Source organism: Falco cherrug, chromosome 7, assembly GCF_023634085.1.
Source record: "Falco cherrug isolate bFalChe1 chromosome 7, bFalChe1.pri, whole genome shotgun sequence".
NCBI lineage: Eukaryota > Metazoa > Chordata > Aves > Falconiformes > Falconidae > Falco > Falco cherrug.
Genome location: NC_073703.1, coordinates 1,097,196 through 1,113,064, shown reverse-complemented (window position 1 = coordinate 1,113,064; position 15,869 = coordinate 1,097,196). Strand labels below are relative to the sequence as shown.

Genomic DNA, 15,869 nt, shown 5'->3' with positions numbered 1-15,869 from the left:
CTATTAAGCAACTAAGTTCAAGCTCTGACTTGGTGTGAAATTAGGCACCAAAAATTGCACCCAAACATTACATCTTAGCAAGCATTAAACCCACCCAGACTGCAGGCAACAACAGGAATTTCCTGGGAAGTCTTCCTAATGGTTATTAAGAGTAAAAGAGACCAAATTTATACCAGTTCAACCTAAAGTAAGAGTACACCAAGGAAAAAGAAAAAAAAAAAAAACACACACAACACAACACCCAACATTTAAGCCTCCAACAGTGTTACAGAACATGGGTTCACTTGGCATCAAAGAAGACTGCGTGTAAGCACTTTTACTTGGCACCTGCCCTGGCTCCCCAGTATGAGCAGATGCTCCAACCCCGGGGTCAAGCTCTGCCCGGGTTTAGCCCACACTGCAATGGGTGCACATCCACAGGCAAGCCAGCACATAAATTCAGCTATTAGTAAGCCAGAGGTTCCCAGACACAAGACTTCTTTTGGGTCAGACACTGAAGACTCAGCGAACGGACAGTGTTACTTTTTCAAGTAAAATATAAGGTTTGGGGGTTTTCCCCTTTAAATTAGTGTTTAACTTTATTTTTTTTTTTTGTCCAATTAGAACATGCCTTTCTACCTCACCACAAACGCTTCACAGTTTCTCAGCTCATTTACACTAGCACAATGCTGCTCTAAGTTTTGCTGGACACACACAAAGCCAAGCAAGTCTCAAAAGTGATTGCTGTTTTGAAAGAATAATCAAGTCTAAATTTGGGCTTACTGATCTTGTCATGTTTGTCTAAGCAAGAGCCACCTCTATTTTAGCAAAACAATGTGAGGTACAGCTAGCTCATGGCATTACTTCCAGCTCCATCGCTATCAAACTGATTGGTTTTCATCCTGGCTGCTGAAGTAATCACCTGCCTCTCACCCTTGCCTTCACCTATCACTTGCAGCAATGACAAAATCTTCCAACACTAAGAGCCAGCTCTCAGCCTCTTCCCTAGCCTCCTGCTCCTGCCTTAACACCGCTGAGCATCAGCAGAGTGCTGCAAAAGGCTTCATGGAAGCTATTTGGTGAAGTAGTGACAGAAAGCAGCACCAGCTACTTGAGAGAAAAAGGTTTTAAATGTTTTTCTAATACAACAGGACATTATTCAGCAGCGAAATCGTGAAATATGTCTGCATAAGCAAGGATCACACATTACTCACAGGAGTAATCCTATAGAATTAAGATAAGTATTTTAATGAATATGTACCAAGAGTACATGTTTACCTGTGGACTTTGTAAATATTTATGTTTACTTAAAGTGTTTGGTTGGAAACTGTAATAGCCTTAACAATACCACCTCACACAGAAGCAGCTGACACCCTCCTTCAAAAAAACCCACGGACCAATTTTATTTTTTTTTTTAAAAAATTATTTACGGCAGCCTTAAACAAGCTTTCAGTGAGAAGGGAAACAAACCTATTGAATAAAGGGATGACATTTCAGTACACTTACACAGAGGTATCTCAAAGTGAGATGGAGGTAGCCAAGGAGACTGAACTTTAGCCTGACCAAAAGAACCAGCACAAGAAGCTCAAAGAAGTGAACACAAGTTACAGAGAAGGAACTAAATCAGAATGCTTAACAGTTGTCATCAGACTTAAATAGCCTCAATGTAACTATATTTGTTACACAACGCTTCCGTACTTCCAACATTAAGTAAAAGAGGTCAATCTCAGGAAAATAAAGCAAAGTCTAAAAAGCTTTGAAAAAAAAAAAAACTTCAGAAGGAAAAAAAAAAATCTAGGCCAAACAAAACTAAAGAGATACCTGAGCACCATCACTAGCTGAAAACGTTACATAAAGGGGGTTAAAGGTGTCCTAAATCCATTAGCCCAGAACAGCAGAAATATTTAAACTCCAAACCCATCTACTAGCAGACTGGAAATCTGTTCTCTTCCAGACTTGCACCGTGCATGACAGAATACCAAGCTACACTGACTCAGCCCATAGCACAGCACAAAGCGCCTACAGGCTGTTAAGCAGTACTTAACAATTCAACAGTACTACCAACAATTCTGTTTTACCAGCTAGAAAGCATCCTATCTTCTCATACCCTGATCATCAGGCAAAGGAAACAGTAATTGAAAGCCAAACAATCCTACCAGGCACCAGAGTCCTCCTGCCCTCACCCCCACCCACTCATTTATGTCTCCTAACACTTCTTAAGACCAGCAAAAGCTGTAACAACCAGTAAGTCCCTGTACTGCCTTCTGATCCAGACTACTCTCCTAATACTCCACTTCAACAGAATTCTCCAGTTCCCTCACATTCTTTTCAATAGCAACAATGCACTGGAAAAAAAAAACCAAAAAGTGCATTACCACTTCAGCTGGACTTCGCTTCCTCTGTATAATAATGAACTATAAAAAGTACCTTTACCAGCTACACTCCCCAAAAGCTAGAAATCAAAGATCATAAATACCCATAAAATGCTCTGCTCTGAGAGGGAGGCAAAATTCAGATCCCAATTGACACACTCACTAAAGAAAACCTAGAGCTGCAAAGATGAAGGCAAGGCAGATGCACTTTACCAGTACCCTTATTCAGTCAAGAACAGTGTATTCTCGGCAAAACTAACAAATAAACATCAGGAATACACATGCTAGCACTGTATGCAAGACCAACTAAACCCAAATCCAAAACAGTTGCCACACAACAGGAACCTGTTCCTGCTTGCTTGCTTTCAGAGCCTGTGAAAATGCTTCACCTGTATGTGTTCCAGCTGGAAGGCACTGCTTTGTCCAATGGGCAACTATCTTCCAAAACTTCTCCGAAGTCTAATGCCTAATAGGTATTAATATTAAAACAAGGACTCACTCTTAGCCAATAAAGGCTACAGAAAGGGGAACATTTAGAGCTTGCAGAGAAGATTCTCCTGGCACATACTGTGCATTCATCCACTCTCACGTTAATCTGATAATAAACATTTCTTGCAGCTCTAAAGCAAAACGTGGCATGCTAAGATGGCTGCTTACCTCTCCATCAGCTTCTCTTTATCCCAGTTGAAATGGCTAAGCAGTATTCGAGTGATAGTCGCTGGATTCTAGAAGAAAGAAAAAAAGAATAATAAATAATTGATTAACTGCTTGACCATGCTGGTCTACTATTATGAAAGCATCAAGTAGAGTTTTGAATACATACTGATAAACTGTGCAGACAATCAACTACCATATACTGGAAAGTGGTTTGACCTGAGAGATAGAAAAATTAAAATAAAGGAAAAGACCTATATAAAATGAGACCAAGATGAACACTTAGGAAACAGGTTAGTTACTGCTACCGCAGATGCTTAAGTGCCAACATCTCCATGTAAACAATATAAACCGACCCCCACCCCCCAAAAAAAGGCAAGAAGGGCTAAATGCCATCCATCCTACCATTTCTGCCACAACCTCCACACCATTTGCAGAACAAGAATATTCCATGTTTGTCCTAGCCCCAGCCACCAAAACCCTTGGGCTGAAGACTCTCCCATTAAGTAAATGGCTGCCAATGTAAGATGACTGTCTTTTTGAAGTCCCCAGGTGTTCCTGAAGCACCCGGAGATCCAGAAAATACTATGCAACTATATAACTAAGGAAAGAAATACACCCTAGAAAGGTCAGAAATAGGATCAAAAGCTGATTTTCACCTGTGTACAAGTTTTTCTTCCAACTAAATCTGTATCATCAGCCAAGGATTGGGTTATACGAGCAGAAAAGCATAACAAAACATATAGCTTCTGTTACACCCGAGAACCATGGTTTAGCTCTCCAAATTCAGACACTCTGGGCTCAGTTTTAGAACCATTTACATGCAGAGGCAACAGTGAGCACTGAGAGCAGCTACATGTGCTTTGCCATTTGACACCAAAATGGAAGTTTGCCTTAGGGCAAATTTTTAGTGGACACTCTGAAGCTGTTGAAAAGTAGGACATAAACTAGCAATGTGATTTTCTGAGCCTGCAAGCTACAGCTACAACTTGAAGATGCCAAAAGCCAATGCTGCCACCCAAAGCAGTGATCCCACCCCATCCTTACCCTCAGCTGCACGCTTGCATGTCCTGCGCTCACCAGTCCATGCTAGTACAGCCATCTTATATTGCAATACTGCAAGTAACTGGCTTCAAAATGGATCTTTTTCTTTTCCTTCAAGTTGTTTTCTAACCAAATCAGCTCCCCAATTTATTTGATTGCCTGACCATACAAACAGCTGCATTAGCACATGGGAGAGGACAGAAAGGGAAAGCAGAACAGCATCTTTGAGCAAGTGACACCAACAAAACATTCACTGAAATAAAATTCACCGAAAAAAAAGTCCTAGGATCAAAATGTAAGCACAAAGAACTAGTCTTGTGGTTTATAGTATAAAAAGTGACACACCTCTCTTTCTGCAGCATGTTCTTATTCTTATTAATGCCAGCACACCTGTTTCAGGTGAAATTAAGAATTTCTTCCAGCTTAAAAAGCCCATGTGAACAAAAGCAGCTTTAGAAAGGTTAGACCAGATCCCTCATCCAGTCCATGTGGAGCCCTATAAACAGCTGGGACAGCAAATCTGCTACACAATACGGGGCAGGAAAACCAGAAACTGGTATTGCCAAACACACTACATTGTGAAAACGTGGCCACTGTCCATCTTTGAACAATTCTCTTAGGTGATATGGATCCATGCTCTTAACTGTAATAACACAATGAGGTGCCTGACTGACAACCACATGCGACTGGCCATTACAAACCAGCGAGGCAGCACCCCGACCTTCAGCACACTAGTAAGAGTCAGCGTAACAGCACTGCAGCCACCTGCTACCGAGGCAACCCCATTTTTGGGCAGATTTATCCATTTCCTTGTGTTGAAAGCAGTGATGGTGCAGCTTCAGGACAAGCTGGACTAACTCACTGCTCTGATGAGTTATTTTCCCCTCTTAGTAGGCTCTCAGCCAAAGTAGCAAGCTGATACACCTCGCAGTGCAAAAGCAATGCAGATACACCCCGGTATGCACCCTGAAGCAAGGGTCGACAGAGAGGCTCTTCAGGCAACAAGAAAGTCTTTGCAAGGAGCTACATCCTGAACTTCTGCCCTGGCAGTGAGGCCAACAAGTGCCCTGCCCAGTCAACACTGTTCAAGGTGCTACAGCAATGCAGCAATCACACTAAACCAGCATGGAACCCCATTTAAAGTTAAACAAAAAAAAAAAAATCTGGAAAAGCTTTCTGATAGCATCAATCCCTGATCCAGCCCAGCACACAGTGGCACAGAGCCCATGCCAGCACTGCAGACAGAAGGGAACAAGCAGTTGAAATATTTCAATTCAGTCCTGCCACCAAGAAGCTGTATGGGAATTTAAGGGTCTCTGTCATCAAAAGGCTACTTCAGCTCCAGGGAGGAGGACTTCAGCCTCTTTCAGAGCTTTAGTTTTTGATCTTTCTAGGTTACTTTATATTTGGGTCTCCACAACACCTTTTTCTGTCATACTACACTGTATTATGCAGCAGTATCTAAAGGAGCTCTTAACAGCTCACAAACATGCTTCCTAAGAGCAAACTAATCAAAGATGAAAATATAATTTAGTAACTGACCTTATTTCTATATTATCTTGGTTATGATACCAGCTCCTATAGTCTGTACAACTTTTATTTTAAAAATATTTCCATGGTCTAGGACAAGACTTGCCTCAAACCAGGGAATCTCCTGCTAAATATATCAGGCAGGCAGCACATACAGGTTTCTCTGTGTAATCCCTTCAGCACTGTCACATCTACAAAGCACATTACTTGAGCCCCTCACCCCTGCCATGCTCTAGTTACAAACAAGTTTCAGATAGTAAAGCATGCAGCTCTTCTCAAACATAAGGATTCTTCACTCAGCCCAGAGATCTGCCAGATGTAGAAAGAGTATTTCTTAATTTCTCAAGCAACAACATTAAAAGAGTTTTAAATTAGCCTGAAGTCTTGTCCTACCTTCTGCCACAGCAACCCACTTGGCCACTGTATTAAGGCTTCTGGGAATACCTATTAATCACTTAATAGGCTAAGAGACAAACGAGGTAGTGGTCTCTGGCTGACTTTTCTTTTTACAGATGACAGACAGGTTCCCCCTGCACTGAGGGGTAAGTTATTATGCCATATTAATAAGGAACTAGAGTGGTCTGTGGTGATTATCAAGTGCGACAGGGCAAATCCAGCAAATACTGCTGTCACCAAAGGACACACACTGTCAAGAAGAACAAGAGTCTTGTTTCATTTCTGGCTTCTCCATTTTCCCAATAGAATGGCACTGAAGCTTTCCAAAACAAGTTTCCCTAGACTAGACCCCTTAAGTATCCAAACATCACAAAAAGAAAGCTGTTTTGCCACCACAATGGCAGCATACGAAACAGCACGTTATTTAGGATTATACCCCACAGACCACCACTGTTGGCTCTGCGTATTATAACACAAATATGGTATGAAAGGATAGCTTTTACTGGCTTGTTGGACTTTAGCTTCCTCTAGCTACAGCATTATTGGTTCAACATGTTAATTTAAAAAAAAAAAAAAGAAAAAAAAAAACCACCAGCAGCATGACAAGCTCCTACCAAAAATAGCTGGGCTGCCTGCTTTCTCCATTTGCCACATCTAAGATCTAGTATTTAAAACTTAAGTAGCTGTTTCACTGATGCAGAAGGCAAGGATTAAAACAACCATGCCTAGTTCACATGCAGCATGGACAGCAATACAACCTAAGCAGGCATTACACAGGGAGGACTGAAGACGGAGGGAGGCAGCACTAAGAGGCTTGGTTTGCATGTGAACCACAGTTAAATACAAATGAAAAAACCTCTGGCATTAAGGATTGTTCTAATTTAAGGCAAGGCACACCAACAAGGCACCAGGTAACAGCTGCTCTACATTAATTGCTTGCATGCACACACCTCAATTACTTGGGAGCAGCTTTGGAGTATATCACAGCATCTATCACAATGAAAGGTTAGCTGCTGCAGAGCAGCTATGTCCTGTAACTCGGTGATATGGGGATAAACCAAAATGATTTGATGTTTCAACCCCTATTTTGACAGTAGTTCTGCTACAGCATTGTCAACCCTGCCACTGCTGTACAAGCCCTTAGCAATCACTTTGGACACTCTGTGAAAATTAACAGAATATTTAAATACCACTAGATTACACAGCACTGATATATTAGTTTCTGTTCTGAAACTGGATGGGCTTCTCATTTGGCACACAGGATTATCATCTACAACTCTTACACCAGAAAGATTAGTTACAAACAGGCTACGATGCTGCTCAGACAGGATTACTACTTAGGCTCGAAGCTGCAGCAGGGAGAAGCATGCTTTTGCAAAGGGTATTCTGTTTACAAAGAAAATTTTTAATAAGTAAAGCAGCCAGAAACAGACTGCAAGCAAGGGAAAAGCAAACACATTCAAACGCTCTGTTTTGCTCCAAATGTGGTTCAATGAAAGGTCAAACAGCAGTTCTAATTTACAACAGCCATCTATTAAATTTTACATGTTGAAGCCAAGGAAGATTGCAGCAAGCCTGCTAATACCCAGATAGGAATGAAACCCGAGGAAAGCAGCCATTTTGTTGAAATTCTCAGGGCACTTTAAGAGACTCGTTGTCTCAACTATCTCACTAACAAAACATTCGTAAAAAGCTCTGCCCAGAGAGAAACAGCCAGTCCTTCAGCAGTGATTTATTTTTTTATTACTCTAACAAAGCAGCCAAGTCCCAAACGTGCTTCAGACTGATCCAACTTGACCACTGCTTTTCACTGGAGGTATTTATATTTACTATTGTGACCTGTATTGCCATGCTCAGGCACACCAATGCAAGCAGAAGATACATGGATGGGAAACCCTGCAAAGGTCTGGAATTCTCCACAGAAGCATTATCAATTGAAATAAAACTCCTTAATAGAATTTACTTGAACTGGAAGCTTGGTCACTAATACCTGAGTTGAATTCCTTTTGCTGTCAAAATAAGAAAGTATGAATTGGAAGAAGGAACGTGGATGCACTTAAATGTATACATGAATCATAAATGAAAGATTACTAGGACATCAGCTTAAATCAGAAATTCCAAGAAACCTAGTTTGCTGAATGACAGTTCACAGTACTTGATCCATTCATGTTTTCATCCATCAAGACTGAGCTATGCGGTTAATTCTTGCAGTTATTACAGAAAAAAAAACATATTTTAGAGCTCAGCTGCTCATCATATGCTGGGAGTAAGTGCCTGTTTCAATTTCAGCATTCACTGCGGATGAAAACCATCTAAGAACAGCTCAGGCTCAGTTCTCCAGCAAAGTCCTTTCCTACCCTCCTTGAAACGTGGTATTGATAAATTCTTCATTCTGTTTCTTCCCATTTCATGGCTGGTTTTATTGTCTAAATATGGCAGCTTTTCCATTTCAATGGTTTTCATCCCAGCTACAGCATCTATAACAGTAGCAGAGGCATTTTTCAGACTTGGTACAGCAATACAAGTTTGACACCACTTCCAGTTTGGTTTTCTACACAATTGCTTTTGCACTCATGAATTTAAGTAGACACTCCAGAAACATTGGCTTTGCCCAAGCCTCAGACATCTGTACAAGGTTTAAACCTCAGTAACACCCACATCTATATTCCACAGGTATGTAAGTGGCACAAGACCCTATTTAAATTTCCCAGCAGAAGGAAACCGACTGGTTTCACATCAGTTGACAGCAAAGAATAAGAGTTTTGCTTGGTGGTGACATATCACACATGCTGGTGGAGGAGCAAAGGGCCATCAAAAGAACAGCTCAGAAGCTAACACCTGTCTGAAACCAAGCTGCACAAACATTTGCTCCAGTAAAGTAGCATCTAGGGATAGCATGTCACACCACCACTGTAAATATTTGATCAAAAACCCAGCCTTTGCCAAAAGTAGAGCACCAAGTGGAAATTCCAGCTACTCTCTGAGCATATGCAGGATCAAACCTCCAAAGCTTGTCACCATGCACACCGTGCCACAGAAGGAAGCATTCATAAAATAATGAGCACGTCACATTATATGTTAGCAGGTTGATTAAGAGTAACATTTCCATGAAGTTTAAAAGATTTTTTGATAAATTAAAAAATACTTTTTGCTTGCCTCAGCTGTAGCTCTCATTGATGGTCTAGAGACCAGCACCGCCAGATGTGCTGCATGTTTTTCCCCACAGCTCTCCAGATGGCTCCAGGTCATGGAGGTGATGTGCAGGCAGGCATGCCCTAAACCTCAAGACCAAGGCAAATGGGCAATACTGAAGTGCATTATGTGCCACCACCAAACAGGAGCAGAAATCCCCCATAATTCTTCAATTACTTCAAAACCCAACAGCTTTGTACACCAACACTCCTTTCTGAAGGACAACAGCTCCTTCCCCACAGCACAGAACAAGGGTAACCAACACAACAGACCAGGCACCATACAGGTGCTTCCTTTGTCAGGTAATAACAAAGTGGACACAAATTCAAAATTCTGCAATAACTAGGTCTACTCCATTTTAACACTACTGCTCTCCACTTACATCCCTCCCAGCCCCATACAGGTAACCTTAGACATAAACACACGGAGTACAAAGTGTTTTAAATAAGCTTTTAGCTGAATCACATTACACTAAGACTGTAATCTTAAGGTTTGCATTGTTTTGCAAATGCACTAAGCAACCTTCATTTGTGAAGATCCAGTCACATCTGTCCTTTCAGGAAACAGTTATATGAAATCTTACAGCACAAAACCTGATTCCTAGCAGTTTAATAAAATTCCCAGGAACTGAACGCAGAAGACTAAATCTAAGTGTTGAGTACTTCCAGGATGTGATCTCCTAAAGCGGGTATCTTCAAACTTGCTAATTTTTAAACACCACCAACAAAGCACTCTTGAGAAGCTGCTGGAAAACTTTCATGTAATCTAATATTCCCTGACGCAATTACAGGCAGAAGAGGGCTGTTGTGAGAAGATGAGGACAGCAGCTAAATGGATCAGTCTGCCACCACCAATCCATACTCTCCTCCTCTGCCATCCCCTTGAGGCCTGGGAGAGAATCATACCATGGTACATTTCTGCCATCAGCCATCTCATGGTTTATGAGCCGTTCCCACACATACAGGTGGATATAAAATACTGCTCATCTTCCACACACCTGTTATAAAAAACAACAAAATCAGGACTGTTCAGTCTCTGTGCACCCACTGAGGATATCATCTTCACATCCTACAGCCCCACTGAAGCCACACTAAGTGACTCTAATTACTCATCTCTGAATCACTCAATTTACCTGTTAGGACTGTTAATGGCATTTCCAAGCAACTCAGCATGAAGCCAGGGCACTTCCCTGTGATGCTGCCAGTCACTGCTGTCAACTGCTGTCCTTTGGCTGGCATTTACCACTTCACTGTGACTTCCAATTAACACATACATAGGCTTCAGCTTCCATGTTGATCATCTCCGTAGCTTCCTACATCTTTCTTCATCCCACTAACTTCCCTTCACACATCATCTCAATTTTGAAGATTAAGTTTCACAGAATTACTTCCATTACTACCATTACGTGATGGCACCAAATGGCAGCTTGATATTATGATCTCTGTTTGCAGTAACCTATCTGCACCTTACTGATTGTTTCTAGCTCTGAGGAACATAAAAGTAACTGCGGAGAAAACACTATTACTTCAGTTAATTGGTTCAAGAGACAGAAATGAAGCAGTCAGCTGCTTTAAGTTTTCTCTAAACCTTTTGGAAAGTTTTCAGGTTAATGATTAGGAGCTGCAACAAAGATCTATTGTCTAACAAAGCTTTTAAAATCAGAGAAAACCCCAACACTAAAGCAACAACTCCAGGATGAATTAGCAAATGTGGAAATGCAAAAACTGAATTCACACTGTAATGCTTCTAAACAAAAGAAGATCAGATAGATTTGCCATGCTTCTCAAGTATGCTGGGTAGCACAGGCTCTCAGACAACTACAAAAGCTCCACCACTAACTGAACACAAATTTACAACTGTATACGTGATACAATCAGGGAAGGTATTTTCCAATATTTCAGCTACAGTTGTTTCCACAGCAGGACATCTATGGTTTGATGACAGGATACGTTAACCCGAATTTTATACATATAATCTAAAGAATATTTTGGCTTCTACTTCCTTTTGCTGCAGTTCTGGAGTACAAAGTCAACCCTTTAAAGAGCAAAGACCCACAGGTACAGAGGCCCTGGAATTCGAGCAAGTTATGCCACTGTACACTCCTTGAGAACTATGGAACAAAAGGTCTTCAAACGTACTCACTTTCACAAACCATTATTTGCTTTCAATTATTTTAGGTTAATGAGTACTACTGTTTTACTTTCCCCAAAGGCAGAATCACACAAAGTACCTCCCTCCTCCTGGTGTCTCCCACCACAAGAAATCCCAGCATACAAGCAAAAGCTCAGCAAATCAGCCTAAGCCACACAAACCAGTTGCTGCTGAGCGACTATAGCTGACTTACTCTGAGAGAACCAGAGTGGGAGCACATGGGTGCCAGCATACATTTCAGAATGGGTTTATTCAACCCATTGCCTCCCACTCATGAATTTGCAAAGATCTGCCTTAAAAAGAGTAGGAGAAGGTGACGGCATCATTTCCATATAATTCTTCCAGTTTACTATTTCAGTGGTTCCTTAATAACTTCTATTGCAGAGGAAGAAAACAGCACACAGCACTGCAGCTAGGCTGAGGACAAGGCAGTATGAAAAGCCCCGAAAGAGTTCTCACTACCCTGAATGCAAAAAGCCTGCAAGTTCATCCAGGTAGAGTCCAGGTCCCTGGTAATCACCAATTTCCCCCTCACACCAAACCTGTAGTCAACATCCAGTGCCTCACAGTGCTGCTTCTGATAGGATGAGAAGTCAATGAAAGCAGTAACAGACCTCCTGACCCAACCACAAATAACACGTGAAGTCAGTCGCTTTCCCTGTTCATCCATGTAACAATACTTGCACAAGCAGTGTCCACAAAGCTATTTCCGTCCTCTTCCCTCTTAACATTATACACCACTGCTCTTCCAGATTCCCAGGCTCTGTTTCTCCCCTTGTATCATACATGACCCCAACTTTATGAAAGTTCTCACCACACCACACCATTTTGACCCACCAGGTAGTTACTGTACTGTTTCTATACATCTACCACAAACAGATCCAGCTCCATCAAACAAGATCTGTTGGTTTTCTCCAGATCACAATGCTTCTTTCTGCCCTTGAGGATGCTTATTTGATACTTTCAGTCCTGCATGGTTTCTCAGACCAACAGTCTCTAGAAAACGAGAAGACACACTGGTACAGTTTCAGTTCTTGTGACAAACCAATATGAAAATGCACTAATGCTGGGCCTGAAGGAAACACACAGTGTTCGTTCAAGAGGAATGCAAAAGTCCATTTTGCCACAGAAAGAAATGACGCTGAATGAAGGCAGGAGTTTAAGTGACTGGGCAATACGTACCAAAATATCTTGGATTAGCCCAAGAGCACAGGTTGGTCAGAACCAGGTAAGAAATCTCTTCCTTTGAACAAGATTTTAGACACACCAAGGAAGACTCCAGAAACCCAGAATGGCTTAGCTATGCACCAACTCTATTTTTGCCTATGATATAAAGTAACAGCTACTTGGATTATTATTTTACTTCAAAATATGGCTGCAACAAGGCAGGGCAGTAAAGCACACTCTTCAGAGCCTGCTCCAAAGAAGCTGCATCCCATCACCACCAGACTAAGCAGCAGCTCAGAAAGTATTTATTTCAGCAGCAACACAAGCTCATGCAACCGCAGGCTCCTGAGCCTGCCGTTGACCACCCAGCGATGGAAGTATGACTGCTTGCACAGCTACAAGCAAACCAGACAAACTGACTTGGGTTAAGAGGGTTGCTAGTTTATTTTAACCCAGAGCAGGATCACTGTGTGGCCAGACAGCTGAGCTGACACAAATCAGACAACAGGGACTTGCTTCCAAGAAATCTGTGAAAGTAGCCTGCTGAGAGCCATGTGTCAGGCACAAAGTTGGGTCTTACCTGTATCAACAGACTCCCTAAATCTTCCTGTCCCAAAGACTTTACAGCAGATCAGGGCATAACTTGATGCAAGTTAGAGCCAGAGAACCCGCTTTTCTCCTTCATTATCCCACCAGCAACTTTAGCTTACATCTCAAAAAACATAATCCAGAAACACTGTTTCTCATCTTGAACAAAAACACAACAGTTAGACATCTTTCTTCCAAAAGCTTTCTCCGTTTGCAAGACAAATCTTGGGGGAAATGGCTGCTCAAGAGTGCAGTCCAACTGCCAAGAGCAGGACCTAGCCCTGTCTATTATCGTCGTTACAGTTTGAGGGCCATATTCAGCTGGGCTACCAAACGTAAGATTTTAACAGTAAACTGTGGGAATATCACCAATCTCTAGAGATGTGTCCTCAATGTAGCAACATCATGATCCTGGAAAGACAGAAATATGCTTTTTTTTTTTCTTTTTTTTTTTTTTTAAAGTCTACTAGTCAACACTGGAAAGACTAGAAGTGGCGTATGTCAGGTCAGCTACCCATCAAGCTGATAAAAAGAAAACAACCCAAAGCACTGCATTTGGGTTTTGGGGGAATGCTGTCTTCCATTACTCTGTTTCTGCATGAACTATCTATTTCTAGGACAGTACAGGTCTGCCAATGTGAGCTACAGAAACTGTCCCATTCGCAGGCAGAAACAGACAGTAAAGGAACAAAGCTGCAAGAGGAACTGTAAAATTGCTTTTCCCTTTAAATAATTTTGTAGAAGTCCTAAAATGCCTCCAAAAAAAGCCTTCCCTTCTTTTTACTCACTTCAAGATGTATCGGTGCATTAATTTCACTCTTTCACCATAGTCAGCAGCGTACATTACCAGATTCTAGTCCAGAGCCAGAGTCACTCATAGAGCTATACCCATTTCACAGACCTGATGTATCTGTAGGAAACTGGCACTGTTCCTCCACATCAGGTAGCAAAACTGCTGCCTCTGCTATCTCCAGTTTCCAACAGTTCACACAACATAAACAACAGGCCATCTCAACCCTGGCCAGTGAACGACTTACTGATCAGCAATACCTAGGACTTCTGCCCTCAGGATAACAGAACTTCACTTTTGCTGCTTTAAGCACATTCAAAAGCATCACATGGTCAAAAGGCACCAGACAGGCAGTGTTCAGAAGATGCTATTAGCAGATCAGCGTAGGTATCCGAAGTTGTACTTCACCTTTGTTAGGGACCTGTACCGCACAAATCCTGCAGCCACACAAATAGGCTTTGAGAATTTACTTTTTTTGATGGCACTTTTACAGACAGTATCTTAGAGCACAATATACAACAGCATACTGCGTGTCCTTTTCAAAAAGGCCAAACCATTGCTCTGTTACTGGACTTGTTATCATGCTTCATTCATGAAGATCTGCCGTAACAGAACAGTATCTGACCAAAAAAATGTCTATTCCACTTTAAAAAGCCCCACACCTGCAAAGTCCTTCCTAGGAGAGTATCCTATAAGTTTTTCATGATATCAAAAAACTGTTCCTAAGATGACTTGAAGAAATAATGACTTTATTTGTAAATACTAGTATGCCATGTAAGTGTGTAGAAGAAACCTGGCAAACTCTGAGATAATGAGAACATTTTCCTGACACTGAACATCACTGCAATACTAGGAAGGGTAAATTCCCAATAATGTCTGTTCTTTTTTCCGTAGAAAATTTCCATCACAGGCCAGTCTGTAGGCTCAAACATGTGCCAAGAAAACTCCTCATTGATTTTCTGTGTGAAGTTTTATAAGTTATCTGCAAAGGTCTCAAATTGTCCTTTTGCTGGTCTCAAAGGTCCCTCCAGATGACGACTAAAGAAAGGGTGTGCTCTCTTTAGACAGTGTGCAAGCAGAGGATCAGACCCCAAGGATGTTCAGCATAAACACGTCCCCCAAGTGCTGTTAAAGTCTCAAGTTGTTCAGTGATCTGTCTCCCACCTGCTTTTGTACTGGGCACTGGTGGAGAACATCTATTCTATTACAGTATGCTCCAACAAAAAGACAGATGAGCTGTTTATCATAGAAGAAAGATACAATCCAGCCAAATTGTACATCACCTCAAGACAACTGCCGTTGAGTCAATTCCTCAAAATCACTTGTTTCCAGGATAAGCCCCGACTGTGAACAGCACTTTACCCCAAAGTGCACTGCCAGCACAAACACATGGTTCTTCTCACCCAGCAGTTACTGCGGTGCTTGATTATACAGCGTTTTCCTCTTCTGACAAGAATGAGAGCAAGAGGACAGGCTACCTCATGCAGCAGAAGTCAGAGCTCTGACATGCAGGTACTTGGGAAGAAATACTCACTACGCAAAAAAAAAAAAAAAAATAAATCTTAAAATAACATGCCTGTGCAGCCTGTGTCCTGAATTCTGACTTCAACTTCTAAACATTGCAATTAACATTTTCCAACAAATACACAGACAGGAAGAAGAAAATGGTAAGGTACGGTAACTTCTTCCATGAATACAGTGAGGTAGCATCCACAAAAAAATCATTGTTAAAGATGAATATGACAACAAAACAAAAGCCATTCCAATTAAAAACTCTCATGGCAATGTCCAAGTTAACTCAAATGTATTTTGATACTTGGTCACTCATAGCATGCAACTGTTAACCCCTTCAGAGACAATGTGACTGATGAGACAGGCTTAGCTGAAGAATTTTTAGCCAGCAGCACTCTATGAGAGCATTAGAGAATTTTTATGTTGAAAAAGAATAGTCCTTAACATTCTTACATTTCACCTTTCTCCTCCAGGCCCCATTTTGGTGAGCACCC

At 41.5% G+C, this 15,869-nt stretch overlaps 1 protein-coding gene across 4 annotated transcripts in view; it reads right to left on the bottom strand.

Annotated features, from left to right (window-relative positions):
* Nucleotides 1-15,869, bottom strand: part of ARIH1 (ariadne RBR E3 ubiquitin protein ligase 1) — a 61,326-nt gene that overhangs the window by 32,488 nt on the left and 12,969 nt on the right. For all 4 annotated transcript variants that reach the window (XM_055716832.1, XM_055716828.1, XM_055716830.1 and 1 more), the window contains exon 2: nt 3,009-3,076. In XM_055716832.1, coding sequence (XP_055572807.1) covers nt 3,009-3,076 — 68 coding nt within the window. The remainder of the gene's footprint in view (nt 1-3,008; nt 3,077-15,869) is intronic.